The 22,961-nt window shown below is 28.4% G+C and overlaps 1 protein-coding gene across 1 annotated transcript; it reads left to right on the forward strand.

Moving 5' to 3' along the window:
- The first annotated feature begins 12,812 nt into the window (after nucleotides 1-12,812).
- Nucleotides 12,813-22,329, forward strand: LOC124818692 (mucin-3A). The gene is made up of 5 exons (XM_065796373.1): nucleotides 12,813-12,991; nucleotides 15,708-17,279; nucleotides 17,392-17,693; nucleotides 21,805-21,877; nucleotides 21,957-22,329. The coding sequence occupies exons 1-5, from the start codon at nucleotides 12,973-12,975 to the stop codon at nucleotides 22,004-22,006; spliced, it is 2,016 nt and encodes a 671-aa protein (XP_065652445.1). The 5' UTR covers nucleotides 12,813-12,972; the 3' UTR covers nucleotides 22,007-22,329.
- Nucleotides 22,330-22,961: the final 632 nt, after the last annotated feature.

A 22,961-nucleotide genomic window follows, 5' to 3' on the forward strand; every position in this document is an offset into this window, starting at 1 on the left:
GCAGGTTTAATGGGGTTTTTATTTCAAGTTTCAGAAATTTTTGTGCCAGTTTCGTACTTAAACTCGCTTCTTAGTTTTAATTTTATCGCATGAAGTAATTTATGGCTAAATAAAATATTACTTATATTCTTAGGCTTATTCTTTTTGTTCTGTGACAAGCTTTTTTATAAGAGCCGCATGGTTTCCCAACTTCATTAACTGATGATGTAGCATTTAATTTACCGTAGGTGTATTGAAAATCTTAAGCTAGCCAATTTTCATTACTTCTCTCAAAATGAGTATTATCATTGTTTGCAGCCATTAACTTTTTACATTATAATTTTATTAAGTTTTTTACTCAGAACCCTCTTGTTTAATATCTGCAGAAACTAGAACAGTTAATATCAATGAAAAGAATGGTATATCATTGGAACTAGTTTATTTTGTTGTAAAAGCCCGTAACTGTCACCAATTTTTATTTTATTACTAAACAAAAAAACAAAAAAATTGTTAGGTAAAGAGTGCAATTTTTTTTTTACAAGAAATAAAAGTTGATTTCAAGCAAATAACTTAAGTTACAAGTCATTGTTTTGAAATGTTAAAGAAACCCAAAAGAGGAAGTTAGGGGCAATGTATTTAGTTCAAATAGGTTGTATACATATTACATTTACTAGTTCAAGTATTTAATATAGGTTCTCGTAGGTTCCCTAAATTATATGACTAAATTAATTCTTGTACAAAATAAAAGTAATAATAAAAGTAATAATAAATAAAAAAAAGTAATAATAAATGTTAAAAATTCACCTCGTTATTTTAAAGCCAGATTGTAAGTGTATTATAAAGACTGATCTTTACTTTAGATTTTTTTTCGAAAAACTTTACGGTTAAATATTTTAAATATATAAGCTAATTCTGTAAGCTTATAAAATTTTAAAAGTTACTGTTTATTATAGCTTTGTGTAAAAAAAAAAATTTCACGTTTTTTTAAAAAAAAAATGTTTTTCATTATACATGACACCGCAACTAATTTTTGTGGCTTTAAATATACTATTATACTCAAAACAATTTTCAAAACTTTAAATTAGAGTATTACAAATATGTTTTAATATATGATTTTGAATATCATAAATATTTAACTTTTAGGTTTTGTCCACCACCTGACCCATTGTGCATTGTCTGGCAAGGCATTCCATACGTTTGCTACACGGTTGTTTAAAAAGTTATATCGGACCTGACAGTTTTTGTCGATTTCACTGTGGTACCGGATGCGATTGCCATAGCTGGGGGGATAATGTTGATTTGATTAATACACCAGTTAACTTACTCAATACTATTCTCTAATTTAAATTTTTGAATAAGATCCAATCGTTTTCTTCGTTCGCATAGAGAAGTGAGACCAGGTCTGATACACCTTTATTGATAGTCAAAAGGCATCATTTCTTGCGGTACTTTTGTAACACGCCGTTGAATGCTTTCAATTATAGAAATGTCCTTTTCTAAATAAGGGCACCAAACGGTAATGGAAAGTTCTAGAAGTGGACGTATATAAGCTGTATATAGCTTTTTCCAGAGTTATGCATCTCTACTTATGAAACAATGTTTTAGGATACCAAGCATTTTGTTAGCCTTGGCTGCAGCAATAGAAGTTTGGTCATTTTGCTTTAGGTCATTGAAAATTAAAACACCAAGGCCTCTTTCTGATGAGGTTGATTCAAGTTGAACTCTGTTTAGACTATTGTTTGAGCTTCGGTCATCAATAAAGTATAGGTGTATTATACTCGGATTTGGATTGGTTGAAATGCATTATTTTACATTTCCTAATATTTATTTCCATAAGCCATTCTTGAACCCAATTAACAATGTTGTCAATGTAAGCTTGCAGACAAAGTTTTTGTTTTTTAGTACTGACCGCACTAAGGATTTTTGTGTCGTCTGCATTCATTTTGCATATATTTTTGTTACTAATTTGTTCTGGTAAATCATTAATGAAGATAGTAAAAAGCGTTGGACCAAGAACTGAGCCTTGAGAAACGCCACTAGTAACTTTTTCCCATTCTGATGTTACATTACCAAGTTGGACATGTTGAGTACGATTTGAAAGAAACGCTTTAATCCAGTTTAAAATTTTACCTTCAATTCCATAGGGTTTCAGCTTTTGTAGCAGTCTCGTGTGAGGAACTTTGTCAAGCCACATAGCGAAATCTAGAAAGACAACGTCAACAGGAAGTTTACGTGACATATTGTAGGTCAGAAAATCCATATACTTAAGTAAATTAGTAACACAAAATTTTTGTTTATGAAACCATGCTGACAATTCAATATAAGATTTTGAGACAGTAGATGCTGCATTATCTTATTTTTTACAATTTTCTTCATTATTTTGCATCGCACAGAAGTAATGGAAATAGGTCTGTAATTGCTTGAATCCATTTTAGAACCTCCTTTGAACAAAGGAGTCACATTTGCTACAAGCCATGCCTTTATTAACATGCCTTGTTCCACTGATTTTTGGTATATCATGGCTAGTGGAGTTGCTGTTGTGTTAGAACATGCCTTGAGTACGTAAGGACTTATCTGATCTTCACCCATAGATTTATAACCATAGAGAGGAACGAGGTGACTTCGAACAGACTCATAATCAAATGAGATATGAAAAAGTAATATAGCTGTGCGTTTAGTAAAATGTGGTAAATTTTGAATGTGAGGTTCAATGGTAAAGACAGATTGAAACTGTTTGTTTAGAGTGTTGGCAATAAAAACTTGGTTGTTACTAATTTCCCCAGTCATTGATTGTAATGACACAATCTGGTTGCTTACAGTGCCTTGCTATTAATGTAAGCAAAAAATTTCTTTGGGTTTTTCTTGTCATTAGATAAATTAACTTCATAGGTACGGATTGCATCACGAGCTGCTTTCTTACCAGATTACGAGTTTGTTCGTACTCCTTAACCAGAGGAATGGTTTTCCATTTACTATTGAAGTTGAGAAACCAGAGCTTTCTCTTGTGTTTGATTAAGAATAACACTTCACGGGTTATCCAAGGTAATTTGCGTTTTGTTTTTTAAAAGTAATGAAAGGGATGAAATTTTGGCAGCATTTCTTGTAGATATTAAAAAACAGTTGGTAGCATTCATCTGCGTCTAAATTTTCAAAAAGTTTTTCCCATTCCGGAAAGATAATTATTAAATGCATTGTAATTCCCTTTATTGTATGCAAAATTCGAACATCTGGAGAGATTATTGCTGATAACATTAGATAACTGATACTGGCAGGACAGAGTGCACTGACCTTGTGATTTATTTCCTATACGTGGACCGAAGATGATATCATTGGTTCGATCAACGGATTCACTGATTATTAGGTCAAGTGTATTTTTTGAAGAACCATTGGATTGCAAAAAAGTTGGTTTGGTTACATGTTGATAGAGGTGAAGTTCAAAAATAATATTAGGAAATATGGCGTCCAAACTGATTTCACTGTCTGTTGTATTCAACCAACCTTTGTTTCACTTGATGTTTGCAAAGTTGAAATCCCCAGTAATAATAAGGCCTTGGAAATTTTTGTTTTCAATTAGAGATTTTGAATATGAAATGGATCTATCAATTTCGTTGAAGGCTGATACGCTACTAGTTAGTGGGCGATAAATGCATCCTATAAGAATAGATTTAGTATAAGTTCAAGCCAGAGTTGTTCTGATAGTTTAATTCCATTATGCAATTTATATTTTGTGCATTCATTTATGCTATAATTACTTTTTACATATATTGCAACACCCCCACCGTGAGTAGATCAATCTTTTCTATAAATATTGTAATTAGGAAAAAAAGGTGCTGAAAATTCATTAAACCAAGTTTCCGTAATAAAAATGACATCAAATTCGAAGTTAGTAGCAGCTAGAAAAAGCTCTTGGAGTTTTTGGTGGTTCAATGATGTAGCATTGGTGTAAAAACAGTTTAGATAACTAGCAGATGATAAGTTTTTTTTAATTGTTGGATGTGTCGCTGATTGTTTATATTGTTTGGAGGGCATTGCTCTAATTGTTTGTGGTTGATATGGGTGCTTGCAAGGAATCAACCATTTTAACTTTTCTTGCATCTGCAGCTGTTTTTTCGTTCATTCTATTGATTCTACGAATTGAGATTGTCTTGGTGACATCGATACAGCGAACAGTATCTCCGCGGACAACATAGCGAAAGGGCTGATCAAGCTTTAGATTGGATTCGAACTGCTCATTCAAATTTTTTTTTTCAGCAAATAGCTTATTGAAGTTTGCTTGCTCTGATGGAGTACGATTTGGTCGGATAAAGATTTCTTTATATTTTGTGTTACATAATTTTTTTGCTTAGGAGATTACCTTAATACAAGCATCTATAGAGTCAAATTCAACAATAATAGGAGCAAGAAGGTTATTTTTATAAAATGTGCCAATGTACAGCTTGAATTTGTCACACAATTAATCGATTTTCTATTTACAAGTAGATTGATTGTTTGGAGTATATCACTAACTGTACTTGTGTCTTCATTTAAATATTCTTCAAGAGAACTCATTTGAGAGTTTTGCACTCCAATAAACACTACTTTAGTAGCTCTATTAGCCTGGATGCGCTGGGTTTTATCTATTGTACTCATAAGCGCGTAGTTGGCAGTAGTACCAATTTTGGTGATATCAGAATAAAAAGGCTTCAAAGAATGTTGCTTTTGTTGAGCGATTTTTTCTTTTCTAAGATTCTCAAGTTGTCCAAAGTATGTGTGCTAGAAAAGATAGAACTACAACCAAATAGCAGTCATTTACTTAATTTAACCTAACTAATAAAGTTACCGTTTCTTATAAGTAAACAACTTCATCATCATCAAGTAGTTTTCATGTTGTTTTTTATTGTTGTTATTTATTGTTTTTAATTAAAGATATCTTTAGCGTTGGAGAAAAGTTTAGGCATTTGTCCTTCCATTAGAAATGTGGAGTATTAAAGAGCTTTTCTATCTTAAATCAAACGTATTTTCTTTTAACACTTTATCGCATCTGACTTTCTTCTAACATTCAGTTTAGAAAAAGTAATTAAAGATTACCTTCTTTGACTAAATCCATGACATTCTTGACTACTAATTGCAAAATATGTATCTTATTGGTTGGATATTTAAACAAGTTTTCAAAGAACTTAAACGGTTGGTCACGTCACTTTTTGATACTAACCTTATACTTGTGGAATCCATTTTTTAATTTTTATTAAGGTATAACCCAAATGTATAATTCAAAAAAATACTGATAAATTTTTTTTTTGTCAAAAATGTAATTTGCAGTGCAGGTATATACACACTAAAAAAAAAAAGGTAGAAATTTCTACCTTAGGGTAGGATATGTGATATACCCTTAGTAAGGTATAATTTTCTACCTTTTAATGTAGAAAATTATATTAAAAACAATTATTTGTCATACAATTTTCTAACTTAAAGGTATAATTTTCTACCTTATAAGATAGAAAATTATACCTTACTAAGGGTATATCACATATCCTACCTTAACTAAAAATTTCTACCTTTATTTTTTAGTGTGTAAGTCTAGTTTTATCTTTAGTATATTGTCTAAAGTATCTTAAAATTTCGATACTTTATGATATTGGTAACCTATGGTAACCTACCATCTAGACATCTATACTTTTTTATATATTTTCTTAGAGTAAAATATTACAATTAACCAAATTTTTCATTTAAATTACTGCTAATATTGTTCATCCCACAGTTCTTTTTCAAAAAATATTAAATAACAAGTGATTATAAAGAAAAAGCTAATAATCTAGTCCTTATTACTAGTGTAACAGGCACAGACTCATATGATTCATTTGACTGCTTGTTGTTATTATCATCGGGATGGCTATTCTCAAGATTGGGTCAACCATTACATTTGCAAAGGGTTGTTAAATTATTTTAAAAATTTCCCCAATTTTATTACAAAAACATATTTTTGTCGAACAATCACATTAGCAATAATAATGAACAAAATGAAGCACCAAATCTGGTGTAGCAAGTCAATTTGATTCAAAATTCCATTCAAAGTATGATTCAAAATTAGGCAGTGGAACTGCTATTTGTGATCAATTTCTGATAAAAGCTTCAAAACAAGCACGTTTTATGCGTTATACTTACATTTACCAGATGTAAATAACCTGTAATGAGCAAAATAAACTGATGCATGTAATGCATGTAGAATCAACCTTATATCAGCTTCTTCGTGGCCTCTGGCAAGCTCGTGAATTTCAGTTACTACAATATACTCGTCAATTGAGTGAATTTTGTAAAACGAAGTATTTCCGTTTTCTAAAAGGGCTAAATTTTGATATTTTTTTAAACGTTTTAACTTTGCAGAAACGTCCCATTTATATTTTATGCTTATTATTTTTACAAAATAATAAGCATAAATAAATGGTAAAATAACATTTATAATAAAAATTTTACAAATAATTTGTTGGAGTATACTTAGCAAACATTGTTTTAGTGGATTTGCAGTGGACTATAAATGGCAAGCCGATAATTTTCTGACATTTTAATAGTGGCTAATCATTGGCTAGCCACTTTTGACGGCTGCCTATAATGGTCCACTAAATAACCGATGAGCAAAACTACAGCGGTCCGCTCAAAATGCCTATATAGGTCCACTGAAACCCGCTATAGCATGTTTGCTGGGTAGTTTTAGCTCTTTGTTCCTTTCCTCCAGATTTTTGATAAAATGGCTAATCTGGAGATTTATAGTCTTTGCTCTTGACTAAAACTATTTATTATTTAAAATTTTTCAGATCCATTAAAAATTTGCATTAAACTGACCGATTATTAAGAAAACGACTTCCTCAATACAAACTTCGAGATTACTCCTTACGAAGATACTCGAAAAACTATAAACAGTGTCTTATAAGGAAGGAAACAAGTGAAAGCAGTATAAAGTGACGCTTTCACTGAAAAAGTTGTTTTAACATAAAAAAAGGAAAAAATATTGACTTTAGAAAATAAAATAATTGCCATTGTTTAATCTTTAATCAGAGACGCCTTATTTTTTGTAATTAGCCAATAAAAAATCGTCACGGTTCGAAATATGCAGACAGAGTTATTGTTTAAATTGTAAGCAAATGGAGTAAATATAAATTATAAAATATAAAACTGGGTCAGAAAATAAAAAATTGGGTCAAAAAAATAGTTTTATAAGTAGATCAGTAAAGTAGCATTATGACTAGGTTAGTAAAAAATAGTTTAGCCAAATTTACAAGTTGCAATTTTTTGTAAAGAAAAGAATTGTCAAAATAATCTTAATGTTTAAAAGTAACTATTGTGGTCCATATGTTGTTTTTCTATTTTTGTATGAAAATTCATTTTCATCTATTAAAAATAAATTTATAACAACCTATAAACCTGCTTTGTGGACTCAACTATTTTAAAGCAAGCTGAGGCAAAAGTTGATCGTCATGGTTTGGAATATTTTGGCAAAGTTCTTGTTTAAATTATCAGCAATTATAAAGTAAATATTATGAGTAGGTCAGGAAAAAATAGCCACAAATTTTTTTAAGTGACATTGCTGCCAAATACAAATATATGACAAAAGAAAAAAATGTAAATTGTTTTTTAACAGGATATATTTATTTACAGATAATAAAATGTAGTTCGTAAATAAAAAATGAAATACCCCCTGTATAATTTTATCGTTGCATATACTTTCAAAACGCAAATATTTGTTCACTGATATAAGAAAAAACTGTTGTTACCTGAAAACTGTTGTTATCTGAAAACTGTTGTTACTTGAAAACTGTTGTTATCTGAAAAAATGTCATGCAATTAAAAAAATATATTATAAAGTGTTTTTGACCCATAATAACTTATTGTGGGTCAATAACTTATACAATAACTTATTTTTTCAAAAAAACACTGCATGAGCCTGTTCTGAACATGCCACAATTTTGTTCAGGAACAGCAAAAACATTATTCTTTTGTTTAAACAAGATTGAAAATATACTTGACATGTACAATTATAACAAAAATTGAAACAAATATTTTGTTTTGATTAACCCCTCGACCTCTATGTATATATATATATATATATATATATATATATATATATATATATATATATATATATATATATATATATATATATATATATATATGTATATATATATATATATGTATATAAATATATATATATATATATATATATATATATATATATATATATATATATATATGTATGTATGTATGTATGTATATATATATATATATATATATATATATATATATATATATATATATATATATATATATATATATATATATATATATATATATATATAGTTACATTTTCTTCGTGTTCTTTGTGTTAGAGCCAACCAAAATAAAAAAAATAAAAGCAAGCCAAAATAAAACAAAAGTTACTTTAGTTATATATACTTCAAAGGAAAAAAATATGGCAGAAATTTTGATACATTTATGAAAAAATTGTCAGCTTTAGGGAAAATTTATGACCAATAAAAGTAAACATTTTGGCTCTAGAATACCCATAAACAAATGGGGGAATGGGTTCTTAGAGAGCAAAGCAAAATAAAAAAAAGTTAATATACACTTTGGATAAAACTTTTCGCCTAAATATAAGTATTAAGAAAGCTCTTGGATTAAAAATAAATACCGACCTCAGTGTTAAACAATACCAACTTTTTTAAATTTTAGTAATGAAAAAAGTTAATTTAGGTAATAAAAATAAATACTTTATTTCAACACATAAATTATGTTATAAAATTTTGCCAGAAATAAAAAAATATATATACTATAATTCAGCTGGTAACGTAAAATAAAAAAAATATTTTCTCAACATCGAATGAATCATTGTTATTTTCACTATCCGAAGAATCGGACCTTAAATAATCTTCATCGCCACACAGAATTGTATTTTCCAACCAGCGGTGGTGGTATTGCAGGTGGGAAAACTAAACTCAAAACTTACTTTTTTTTAAAAGTCTTATCACAGAGCACCGCGGACGAGTATTTAATTAAAAGTTCACGCATCTTTCCAAACCGATGTCGCAAAACTTGCTCAGTTGTGGGGTTTGAACCACGGATCCATTATTTCTGAGGTAAGTGCGCTACCACTGCGCCACGGCTGCTCAAACTACTTCTAACGGTAATTTAATTGTTTTCTGATTATTCCGTTGAGACTGAGTGGCTCATCGTATTGGCGAAATCGCAGATTTTGCCAAATATTATTTTGGCAGCCATTCAGTCTCAACGGAACAAATGAAAATACAAACAGAAACTCATCAATAGCATCAGAGTTTGTAAATCTCTGATTATAAGTGCTTTAACCAGAACTTTCATCACATCACCATTTGCTTACTTTTGTGAATGGCGTAGTAAAAGTATAATTTTTAAGAACTTCACACTGGGCTTTAATTAGGCGTTCAGTATTTTTATCAAGTATGGCTTGTAGGTTAATTTCGGCACCTGTTTCTGTAATAGAAATATGTTCATCTTATGAATGACATAACTTTTTTGACTTGCATAGATTATAATAATAAGGGAATACTATATGTCCTGGCTTTAAAGACTACTTCCGCGTCTGTTTATAAGAATGATTTGTACATTTAGAGTCAATGTAACAAGCTAATGCCTCGTCACAATTCAACTGCCTGCCCGCACAAATACAGTCTTGATTTTTTTTTTTTTTTTGATGATTCTTAACTTTTTTTGATTAAAGTAGCTTGACTTCAGTGCCCCGACATACAACATGCTACTTCACCAGTGGTGGTCAACTCTGTTGCGCTTTGCAGATTTTTACTATATTTTTATTATAGTCTTCAACCTTCCATTTTTTAATTTTAAAGGACATGTTGTCAAAGTTTTTTTGGGCCGTCCTTGAAATCCTTCAGATGATATTATCTTGAAATCCTTCAGATGATATTCAGAAAATATTTGTAAAATAAAATCCAATAAACGAGAATTTCTTTCTTCTTGATTATATTTCCGCCATACTTCAAATAACTCCATTTTTAAAAAAGAGCGCTCGTGATCTGAAAATAATTAAATTTCTAAAAAATGTGGATTGATCCGGGGAAAAATATTACAGCTTAGGACTTTAGTTATACACTTTTAAAAAATGAGCTTGGATACTTGAGGATACAAAAAGTTGTATAAGTTGAAAAATTTTAAATAAAAAAAGGTTTTACAATTTTAACGCAGTTTTTCAAACCATATTCTAATACAAATTGATTCTCTTTTGAATAAAATATTTTATGAAATTAAATAGTACTTACCCACTAAAGTAAAATTCATCACTGCAATAAAATGGTTTCCTTCGTAAAATTTTGTTAAGCGGTTTCACAAACGCTGTAAATTTGTGACTAAATTTTTTCAAAAATGAAATTACATTTTAACGTCTTTTTAACTGCTTATTACTAATTGATCTGAAATGTTTTTTATAACTAACACTGCAAATTATTACCAATGCGAGACTGTAATTGTGAAAATATTATAAATTAGTCAATTTCTTGAACTGAATTTGGTCCATCTAGCTTGTATAAAACGAAACATTGTGCAACGAACCTGTTCATTCCACCTTGCTCATTATTTTAGTGAAAAATTTAAATTTTTGATTTAAGATTTCTGGTAAGTGTACGCTTCAAAACAAGTTACACTGCCCTGTTACTAGAATTTTTGATATGATTGGTATGCCGGAATGTGGTGAAAATGAAAAACATTTAGAGTTTTAATTGTAAAGATTGGTTTTGATAGAGCATCGAGTTAAAATATTTAAAGTAAAAGTATGAAACAAGAAAGTAAAAGTATGAAACAAGCAAGATATTTAATGCATTCAAAGCATGGAGCTCTTTTTGTGCATTTTTTGCTTACAATAGGCAATGACGAAATATGAAAAATGAAAATCCGTTATGTTATCATTTTTGCAGACCTCTCCATCTAAAATATGAAAAATGAGATTATAGTGCAGAGAAGAAGAAACAGATCTAACGAATAACTATATTCTAGACATTTTGCAGAGTTACAAATATTGCAGAATATTGCATGAAAATTGTTGACCTTTATAACAAGCTATAAGATTGATTTAACTATGTATGATAATAATGTGGTTAACGCACTTACAGACTCAAAGTCAGTTTAACCCAGCAATTTGCTAAACCTAGCGAAACGAACAATATTAATTTTAGGAAAAGAAAAAACGAAAAATGAGTTAACCTTGGTGCTCAGAATTTCAGGTTTGCATTGCTGGATGTAGTGCTTGGAGTTTATTTTTCATTTGAGTTGTAAATATTTAGTTCAAAATTATAAGGCAATATCAAATGAGGAGAAGTTATATGTTAAATTGAAAAAAAAATTAGTTCAGTTACACTTCAGAGAATGGTCAAGCCTATCTGTTGACATGTCTAAACCTTGGTTTCGCAATAGTAATGATGGCAATACTGTCAAAAGAACATTTAAAATTTATAAAATTGCTTGAGTTGATTATGAAATAATTAAAAGATTGCGTAATATATCTTGTTGATTTCTCATTAGTATCAATGATTTAGATTTATACTGTACTGAAACAGCTGAACTTGTAGTGGTTTGTAAAACTGGTATGCTATACCTTCTATTGTACTCAAACAGCTACTATAAATCTTTTTTTTATCACATAAATTACTTTTATCGGTTGGAATATATTCAGAAGATGCACTAGAAAATTTTAATAAACAGATAAGATTTTTGACTTGAACAAGCACAGAAAAAACATCGTAAACCAATCTTGTGATGTTCCTGAATGGAACTAACCGCTCGATTGTAAGTTTTTTGGCACTTCTTTAATGAAATCTTAATTACATTTTATCATTCTGTATGATGAAACCATGATTTAACACCTTTTGGTAAAATTATTAACAAAATAAGATCTGTTACTCGTATTTTTCTTTTTTGTAATGCTTGACATCATTAAGTGTCAAAGTCTGGTCAGGGAGAAAGTTTGACCAATAGAAAAAATAGCAACAAAAAAGAAAGAGAACAAAAGTTAGCAGCGGAAACTAAATTAATTTAAGCTATAAAAGCAACTCATTAACAACATTTGTGGCCGACTACGGAAGCAGTGACTAAAAAAATAAAACAAGATTTTTTTTTCAATTATTTAAAAAAAGCTATTCGTTTATGAGAAAAGTATTGGAAATAGAGGGCAATGTTTTGATTTGTTCAAAAACTTTCAGAGCCTTTCTAATTTTGAATAATAAAAAAAAGTTACACTGTTACAACTAACAGTTAACTACAGGTTTAAGGTGTATAACAAGAGCATTTTTAAGATTACTTAGGTATTTAAGTAAATTTCTTCTAATTATTCTAGATTATGGGAAACTTTTTAGAAAAGTTATGCTACTCGATATGAAAGTTTTGGGGTTATTTAAAACTATTTATAATGCAAAAACCCGTTTATGGATGCTACGTCATTCTGACATTAAAAACAATAAAAAGTTACGAGGTATCTGTATGCATTGGGCTTGCTTTTTAAAATGTCATAACACCCTTTAACATTATATCTACTATTTAAAATGGCATATATTTTGTATCAAAAAATATATTTTTAAATATTTGTCTTTCTGTTGAATATTAACGTTAATTTACAGAAAAATATATAACGTTAAATAATGCATTAGAAAACTTACGTTCCCAGACGCAATATTTAACGTTTTCTAACGCCGTCATAAACGACGTCGTGAAGTTGTACGGTCTTGTTTATATGTAATCTAAAAAAAGCTTAACAATGTACATAGATAATACATAATTAAACAGAAATAAATTGGTCTTATTCATTTATTCATAAGAACTTAATAAAGTCATAACAATTGTTTACTCGAAATTATTGCTTGGTTTTCAATCAAAGTATTGATTTGAATTTATTTCTTGCACTGTTGCTAATGATATCGCCGTTGATTTTTTTTGTTTATTAACAACTAATTTATTTTTCTCTCAGCATTGATTTTCTTTTTAAAAATGGATTTTTCTCAAAGCAGTAAGTAATTAGAATTTACTTTTAATTTTATAATTTTTTAAATTCAGTAACGTACCCTTTAAAAAAAAGTTTATTTGCATTTTAATGAGTGCAGTTTGTAGTGTACAGTCTAGATTTTCGTTTTTCCTTTTCTTTTTCTTTTTTCCTCTCATTTATATATACTTTGCTGATTTCATAATTTTACCAAGGGTTTTGTAAATTAAACTTTAAAAAAGTTAGTAAAAAATCTTTATTAAGGTTACACTCTCAAGCATTTTAAAGGGGATTTATCAGTAAAAAAGTACATAAAGTTTAATCAAACAGGGTTTAAAAGAAGTTGAGAACGATGTGTTTATTATAACAGTCCTTTCTATGAGCCCTTAAATACCTTTGTATTGTACAATTTAATAAAGTATATTGTAACTTTATTAAATTATTAAATCTTTCTTTAAGATTCAAATTTATTCGCTCCAGGTACTCGTTTCCAAATCTTTTTTACATAAAATTATATGAACTACGTATGAACTTTATTTAGACGTATAAAATTTATATGTCTGAATGAGACAAATATAATGTAAGTTGTCCAACTAAGATAAGTACAATATAATTTGTACTAAACAAGAATATAGAATAAAGAAATTGTATAAAAGACGAAATAATCAAATAGAATATAATTCAAGTCAGATAATTGAGTAATGGAATCAAAATTTTTTTTTTTTTTTTTTAACACTGAAGCTACAAATATTCGTATTTTAATTAGCATATTTGCTGATAGAAACATGCAGTTATCTAGAGTCTCTAGCAAAATAAATTTCAAACTCGTTATTGCCTTAATGGTCCATTTTCACTTTCTTTTCTAAGCTATATATAAGATCTTTAATGTCTCCTTTCCCCCCTCCGTATTGGCAAATTATACAATCTATATATAAGTAAAAAATACTAGCGAATGAAAGAAAAAGTGCTAGAGAATCAAAATTAACTATTTTGAAATTTTTATGAGATTATCCTATTGATAATCTCATTAATTATCCTATTGATAGCTATCTCAAATATCATCTCATAGAATAATATCATCTCATTAATTATCCTATTGACAGCTAATTAATGATTAATAATGAAATTAAACGCTGTTTATAAACTCGGTATTATTGGCTTGCGATAAGCTGGAAACATTCTCAACAATGCGATAACAATTTGACCACGATAATTGCTTGCTACATTAACTAAGGAGTAGTTAGCAATAAGTATATTTTGTTAGATATATGTTAGCATATTGTACAGTTATGGCTAAAAACATCCGATCACTCATAATTGTTACAGATAGTTACTTATAAATGCAAAAGAGGCGTGTTGGCAAAGCACTAAACAATCACGCGTTGCTTGGGTAATTGTGTAGTTATTCAACCAATAAGAAAATATCTTATATGCGCTATTTACGTTTAAATCATGTGTAATTCAATCCATATTAACTTTAAATTTGGATACAACATCATTTAAAAAAGTACATCGAAAAAACAGTTCGGCTCAAATTCGAAACAAATTTGAACCACAAATCTTAAAGTTAAGCAGCATTGGCAAAGTATATAGAGTTTTGGCTCAGAACCAAGAGGTCCGTGGTTCGATGGAAATAAGCGTCATTAAAAGGAAAAAAGTGTGAACTTTCTAGGTAAATGTTATTCCGTGGTGCTGTGAGATAAAACCGTAAAGACTATTTGGAGTACTTTAAATATCTCATTTTAAAAATAAAAATAAAAAAAACTTTAACAATTTATTTGGTACTTTTCATTTAGTAAAATAAAAAAAGATTTTCATTTTGCTTGTTAATAAACTTAGTTTCAAATTTTTGAAATTACGTTTATGATTTTTCTTTTAAATTAATTTTTAACATTGTCTCTAAAATTGTAAATATTTATTGAGTTTTCATGATCTTTTTGTTATTTATCTTATCTTTGTACTTTCATCTTTTTATTTTTATTTGTACTTTTTCACATAGGCTCCCGCAGGATTTTTTGATGTTTCAAATAGGACACTTCCACACATTATGCAAACTTAAGTGTGTTCATACCTATGCCAAATGAGGAGGCCTCGCAAAAATTTGGAATGGCAGAGGCCTGGGAACAAAAAAAGCCCCAAAACGCTTGCCCCTCCCCTGCTCAAATGTGAGGAAACTAGTGTAGTAAAATTTTCGACTTTACTATTTAAACTAAATTTAAATTTATTGACAGATTTTAAATTTTGTATAAAAATATTGTAAATTAAAAAATTTATAATCATGCAAATTTTCCGACCCCCCCCCCCCCCAAATGAGAAGGGTGTAAATTTTGAATCGTCATAACTTTTGTAATTTACAATATTTTTGTACGAAATTTAAAATCTGTCAATAAATTTAAGTTTAGTTTAAGATAGTAAATTCGAAAATTTTACTTCATTAGTGGCCTCACGTTTGAGCAGGGATGGGGCTAGCGTTTTAGGGCTTTTTTGTTCCCAGGCCTCTGCCATTCCAAATTTTTGCAAGGCCTCCTCATTTGGCATAGGTACGAACATACTTAAGTTTGAAGTTTGCACAATGTGTGAAAATGCTCTATCTGAAACATCAAAAAGTCCTGCGGGCGCCTATGCTTCTTCATGACGCACTTTTTTTCTTTTTTTACTTTACTTTCAATTTTTTGTCTTTTTTATCTTTAATAAGATATCACAATCAACAATTTTTTATGGCATATATTTTTTCTAATTTTAGTTTTTGTATGGATGTTCATAGAATATGTTTATGGAATCGATTTAGACAACACTTCAGTCGAAACAAGTGAATTTGAAGCTTATACATCATATGAAGTTGGTTTTTCATCATATTCAACATTTCTAACATATACAGATGTCTCAAACACAACAGCTTTAGAAACAGTTCAACAATCCATTTTGCAAAATACTCAAGCAAATAATGAAGCAAAAGAGTTTGAAACATATACGTCGTATGAACTTGGTTTTTCATCATATTCAACATTTTTTACACATTCAGATGTTTCCAATACAACGACTTTACAAGCAGCTCAGCAATCTATTTTGCAAAACACTCAAGTAAATAATGAAGCAAAAGAATTTGAAACATATACGTCGCATGAACTTGGTTTTTCATCATATTCAACATTTCTTACACATTCAGATGTTTCCAACACAATAACTTTACAAGCAGCTCAGCAATCTATTTTACAAAATACTCAAGTAAATAATGAAGCAAAAGAATTTGAAACATATACGTCGCTTGAAATTAATTTTTCATTATATTCAACATTTCTTACCCATTCAGATGTTTCAAACACAATGACTTTACAAGCAGCTCAGCAATCTATTTTACAAAACACTCAAGTAAATATTAATAAAAGCAGCGCATTTACAAAACTTAATTTATTTCAAGTAGTCACAGCTGTAGATCAAGATACTAGTGGTGCTTCAAGCTCAACTATAATGCAAACTAAAAATAATGTTCACTCAATAAATTTGATGCAGACTTTATCATTAAGCTTAAGTTCAGTGGCATCAACGGCAGAGATTTTAAATAAAAAAATACTTCAAATGGAAACAAATGTTGATAGTTTAACGTTATCTATACAATTTGCAACTTTTAGTTTAGGATCACTTAATCTTTCTCTTTTTCCACAGTCTACTACACCTACACCATCAACATTTTTTTCATCTCCACCATCAACATTTTTTTCATCTACACCATCAACACCTTTTTTATCTCCACCATCAACACTTTTACCTATAAGTTCAAAAAGTTTAACAACATTTAGTGATTGGTCCATAAAAAATAATTATGCAAGCACTAAATCTTCATCTGAAATCCCAATTTTAGAGGTTTCAGATACCAAAGTTGGTAATGTAACATTATCAGTAACATCCTCAAAATCATCATCTTTTATAGAATATAGTACATTGCCTGTTTATTCTTTAAATAATAATAACCATTCTCAAATGAACAATGATTTAAGTAAAACAAACCTAACTTCAAACTTAATTCAACAGGTTTCTCCTTCAGAAATTTCTATCGCATCTGTAATTAATCAAATGGTATTTACATCGTCCATTTTCTCTGCATCCACAGATATTTATCTTTATCATTCGTACAACACGATATTATCAACAAATGCTCCAACAATAAACGTAACAAAGGTATTTAAAGTGGTTTATTATTGTGATTTTGATGAAACCATCACTGCTTTAGGTGGCTTTTTACCAGCTCAAAATATCTTTTGCAAACAATGGTTATTTGTAAACTTATCGGTGTCAGTCAATTGTTCAATTTTTAAAGGTTAGAACTTTTTGAAATTTGTTTTATTGCAGGCATAAAAATGAAAACACGGGATAAACCTATTAATTATTATTAATTGTATTTTTACTTTCTTGTCACAAACTATAAATAGGAAGCATTGTTGTTGTTATCCAAACGACAGGATCAGAATCTGCTCACGAAGAGTATAAAAACTTGATCATTAGTTTCATAACTAACGGAAATTTAAATGTGAAAATAAACAACGATTCAGTAAAACCTGACCAAGATTCATTTTTAATTGATGGAATAAAATTGTTTGTAAATAACGAAACATTCAAACATGGCGGATCTGATGGTCGTTCTTATACTGCAATTGTTGTGCCAATTATTATAGCTGTCGCATGCATTGTTATTATTATCGTCGTTTTTGTTTCCAAACGGAAAAAATGGAAGGTAATATTTATCGTTTATTTAATTTGTTTATAATGCTATTTACTTTAATTTATTAAATTTATATTTAATAAAATATAAATTTAAGTCTTTTCTCACACAAAAATGATTCTGTAAACTACTCAAAAATGATTCTGCAAACTACTAAAATTTCATGAACTTTTTTTAAAATTTTTATGATCATTTTGCTTATATGAGAATACTTTTTTCAGAATGTTGAAATCTTGATACAAATACCTTAAGTAACAGCATAGCTATCTTAAATTCAGGCCTTGCTTATTCAAACCATTATTTTCTATACAATAAACTAGAAAGTAAACTAGAAAATCTTAATGATTGGTGCAAACAAATTTTCTAAAATATCAGTAAAATTAAATATTCTTTATTTCATTTCAATATTTTATGTCCGAAAAAATATTTCATTGTTTTATTTCCAATAACTTGTCGTTTTAACTTTCTCAGCTAACGATTAAGAACACAAAAGTAAATAGAATCCATCAAAATTAGGCGAAAAACGAGCTATGGGCATTTTTCGCGTCATCAGTAAGGAAGGAGCCATGAACTTTCTAGTTACTGTTGCTCTTATGTTGTGCTCTTTGACATCTTGGGACACTTAAAAACAAAACAAAAAAAATTGAAAGAAAAAAAAATTAATAATAATACTATATTATATAATATTATACTACGGTAGTACAACAATATTATATTACGATAAAATGAAAATAAAATTATGCAATAGACACAATAGGCACTAGGCATTATAAAATATATATATATATATAATATATATATATATTATATATATATATATATATGTATATATATATATATATATAAATATATATATATATATATATATATATATATATATATATATATATATATATATACATATATATATATATATATATATATATATATATATATATATATATATATATATATATATATATATATATATATATATATTAAAAACGAAAAAGAAAAATCTTTTTTTATGGAACTTTAAGTTTCAAGCCTAACGGTAATCGTCAGCCATATATTACAAAATTAAAAATTACTTCCACAAATACAAAAGCTGACTCTAAACTCAAGGATCAAATAAATAAACAAGGTAAAATAATCTTAATTACCCATAATATATACAATAAAATTGAAATTAACGGTACTGCAGATTGTTTCATAACTCTTAAAGACCATAAAGAGAACTTCCTAGATAAACTAACTGTTAGAATTATTAATCCTGCTAAAAATGAGATTAAAAGAATTTCAAAATCTATTTTATCCAACTTTAATTCCAAGCTGAGAAAAAAACTATTTTTGAACCAATGGCAAAATACTCAAAATGTTATACATTGGTTTCAAACCATAAAAGAAAAGCAATTCTGTAAGTTCTTAGTAGTTGATATAATTGATTTTTATCCTTTGATTTGTGAAAAAAAAACCTACTAAAAAATGCAATAACTTTTGCAGAACAACATTTAACAATAAATAGTGAACAAAAGAGATTCATACACCATGCAAGAAAATCATTATTTTTTAGCAGTGGTACTGCTTGGATTAAAAAAAAAGGGAGAACTATTCGAGATTAATATAAGGGCCTTTGATTGCGCGAAGATTTGTGAATTAGTTGGGATTTTTATTTTTCATTAAATCTCGAAGTTTTATGATAAAAGTAGTTTCGGTATATATCGAGATGATGGATTAACTATATTTAGGAACAGAAGTGGTAAGGAAATGGTGAGGATGAAGAAATATTTTATGCAAATTTTTAAAAATAACAATCTTATAATCTCTATTAAATGTAATTTGAAAATAGTTTACTACCTCGATTTAACGCTAAATCTTAACGGTGGTTTAGCCATACCGCAAACCAGATGATATACTGAATTATATACATACTAGTTCTAATCATCCACCGAGTGTAATAAAAATTATTTCTATTCCTAAAAAAAATCAGGGTACAATTACGAACTTGCATACCATCCAAGTAAAAAATCAACAAATAGCAATCATAAACGCAAGATAATAATCCTCCTTTCAGCGCAAATGTTGTAACAGAAATAGGTACATGTTTTTTGAACCTCATTGACCTCTACTTTCAAGTTAACCACAGACTTCGTAAAATATTTAATAGAAACACAATTAAAATTAGTTACTTCTGCATGCCAAACATAAAATCCATTATCAACTCTCACAATAAAAACACTTTACATAAGGAGACAAAAATAAGTGAAAAGACATGCAACTGCATTAACAAATCCAAATGTCCGATGAACAACCATTGTCTTTCTAACAACATTGTTTATCAGGCCACCATTTATTCAAACAATCCGGAATACAAAAAAAAGTGTATTTTGGACTCAGCGAAACATCTTTTAAAAAATCGGTATGCAAACCACTAAAAATCCTTTAATGCAATTAGATATAAGAATGATACAGAGCTATCTAAAGAAGTATGGAAATTAAAAGAAAAAAACTTTACACCTTTTGTCAGATGGAAGGTTGTTAAACAATGCAAACCATAAAAATCTAGGATAAAAAGTTTGCAATGTATGTATGTATGTATGTATGTATGTATGTATGTATGTATGTATGTATGTATGTATGTATGTATGTATGTATGTATGTATGTATGTATGTATGTATGTATGTATGTATGTATGTATGTATGTATGTATGTATGTATGTATGTATGTATGTATGTATGTATGTATGTATGTATGTATGTATGTATGTATGTATGTATGTATGTATGTATGTATGTATGTATGTATGTATGTATGTATGTATGTATGTATGTATGTATGTATGTATGTGTATGTATGTATGTATGTATGTATTAATATATTTAAAGTAAAGAGCTTTGGGCATAGTTTAAATTTTGACTAGTATGAGCATTTTTTATATCAATTTTTACACTTTTTCAAAAGATAAAATCTCTTAAAAAGACATAAAACTATAGAAGGCGACAACCCTGTCATTTCGAAAAGGTGCAAGTTTATTAATTAGATCAACAAAAAAAATATTTTTCTTATAAAAAATTACTATGCATCTATTTTACTTATTATGAAAAAAACATACAGATATTTTAAGATTTACAGATATTGTAAATTTAAATTTCAAGGTTAATACTTTTACAAAATAAACTCTTTGTTGTACCTAAAAAATCTTAGATTATCAGAAAAATTGTCAGTTAATCATTTGTTATTTATAAATTGTTTGTCAAATTGTTAGCCATGTAAAACCTCCGTATTGATACTCTGCTATTGAATATCTGGTATCAAAACTTAATGAATATTTGATATCAAAGCATATTAATTATATGATATCAAAACTCATTGAATATTTAAATATTTGATGTCAAAACTTCCGCTTTGATGCTCTGCTATTGAATATTGAATATACTTTTCAAGTAGTTTCAAATTTGAAAATTTTTATTTTAGTTTGTGCTTTACCATGATATGCAAGACTATTACACCCCTCTCCCTCAAAAGTGAGAGTAACAACTTGATAAAATATTTTTTGCACTATTGTCAACTAGGTTTATATTCCTGAATAAGTTTTAAATTTCAAAGCATAATATTTTGCTCTATCAATTAATGCTTTCAACAGCATAACACAGCAACTTTTAGAGACTGTTTTGGCTGTAGCGTCTGATTTTTATTTTCATCAACATAGGGGGCCTGGTGTAGCACATCTTCATCAATCTATAAATAGATTTATTGTATTTGTTTTCTTTTTGATGAATTGAAAAAAAAAAAAAAATTCAGCGTTTGAAAATTATGACCATATAAAAATTAAATCCCCCTCGAATTGAGGGGGTTAAAAATTTTAAGTCAAGTTGAGAATAATACAAAAAGTATTTTATCAGCTTATTGCTCACTCTCACTTTTGAGGCAGGAGGCGGGGGGAGAAAACTTTTATGGTCTCTTGTTTCCAGGAATCTGTTTTCCAGGAATCAATGTTTGCTTCAATCATCGCAATTTTTTTGCAACGTTTTGCTAACTTTAAATTTACAATCTATACGTTATTTATAACAATTTACTTTTATTTAGATATACTACTCTCTTTTTTATATATATATTGTTTGTAAATAAGTTTTCCTTTTTAGACTAATGTATCCCCAATTGACAGAAGAAAGGTCTCGCAACAGTTACCACCTTCGTATAATACAGCTCAAGAAGGTATGTACTTGATTAATAGTTAACTTTTTTATAATTATTTTTACATTTAAATTTTCATGATATTAACAAATTATTCAAGGTATTCAAAAAGATCATGGTATCATGAATCAAGTTTTCGAAGAGTCGTAGTAAGCTTCATCGAGCGTTGTTTTTGTTGCCATGTAAAAATCATCATTCAGTAACAAAAAAAAATCAAGCGAAATCAAACTGAATCAATTCCAAACAAAATCGAACCAATTCCAAATAAAATAAATAAGATTGTTAATCGAACAACAAAATCAAACCGATTCCAAAAAAAATAAATAAGATTGTTATTTGGAGCATCAAACTAATATTATTCTTCATATAAACTATTTATAAAATAAATTTAATAGTTATAAATTATTCATAATAAGTAATAAATAAATTGACTTTTGCTTACTTAAAGTAAATAAATTTTTATTATAAACTTATAGTTGAGTTTTTTTATAAAAAACGTTTTTAGAAAGCAAAAAATGGAATAAAAAATCGTTTATGTGCCGCTAGGCACCCAAGCGGCACATAAATGACCTCTAAATAGATTTATAAATAATTTTTGTGTTCCGTTTTAAAGTGTTTTAAAAGTTCTTTAATAAAAATAAAAAGCTTTCTAATTTTATAATAATGGGAAATGAAAAGCTCTTTAATCTTGAATCTATTTAATACAGCGTGGTTCAGTTGATACGAAAACTAATAAATAGAGTGTACAGCGTGGTTCCTTTGAAAAATAGAAAAAGATTAATTAATAATTTACAATTTCTTTTTATACAAAGTATTGAATTAAGAAGAAAAAAATATTAACTGGAATATCAAGTATGCAAACGGAATAAATTATGAAAATATAAAAAGCTTGACTGGTGACCCTGAAAATAAGATAAAAATTGGATTAAGACATTTAATAGCAAAGGAACTGCAAGGCCGACAACACAGGTGTAGAGGGGCACAATTGTCAATTTCAAAAAAAATATCCTTTATATTAAGAGTTTTCTAAAAAAAGAAAAAAAGGTCTTTTAGAAATATAGTGGGGGGGGGGGGGAGCAGGTGTTCCCTGGCCTCCCGGGTGTTG

The sequence above is a fragment of the Hydra vulgaris genome, chromosome 04 (assembly GCF_038396675.1).
Source record: "Hydra vulgaris chromosome 04, alternate assembly HydraT2T_AEP".
In the NCBI taxonomy this organism is placed as follows: Eukaryota; Metazoa; Cnidaria; class Hydrozoa; order Anthoathecata; family Hydridae; genus Hydra; species Hydra vulgaris.

Excerpts from the sequence above, each read along its gene's own strand:
- LOC124818692 (XM_065796373.1), top strand. Across the intron at positions 17,694-21,804 it reads CCAAACGGAAAAAATGGAAG|ACTAATGTATCCCCAATTGA; the intron begins GTAATATTTATC and ends TTTCCTTTTTAG. Across the intron at positions 21,878-21,956 it reads GTATAATACAGCTCAAGAAG|GTATTCAAAAAGATCATGGT; the intron begins GTATGTACTTGA and ends AAATTATTCAAG.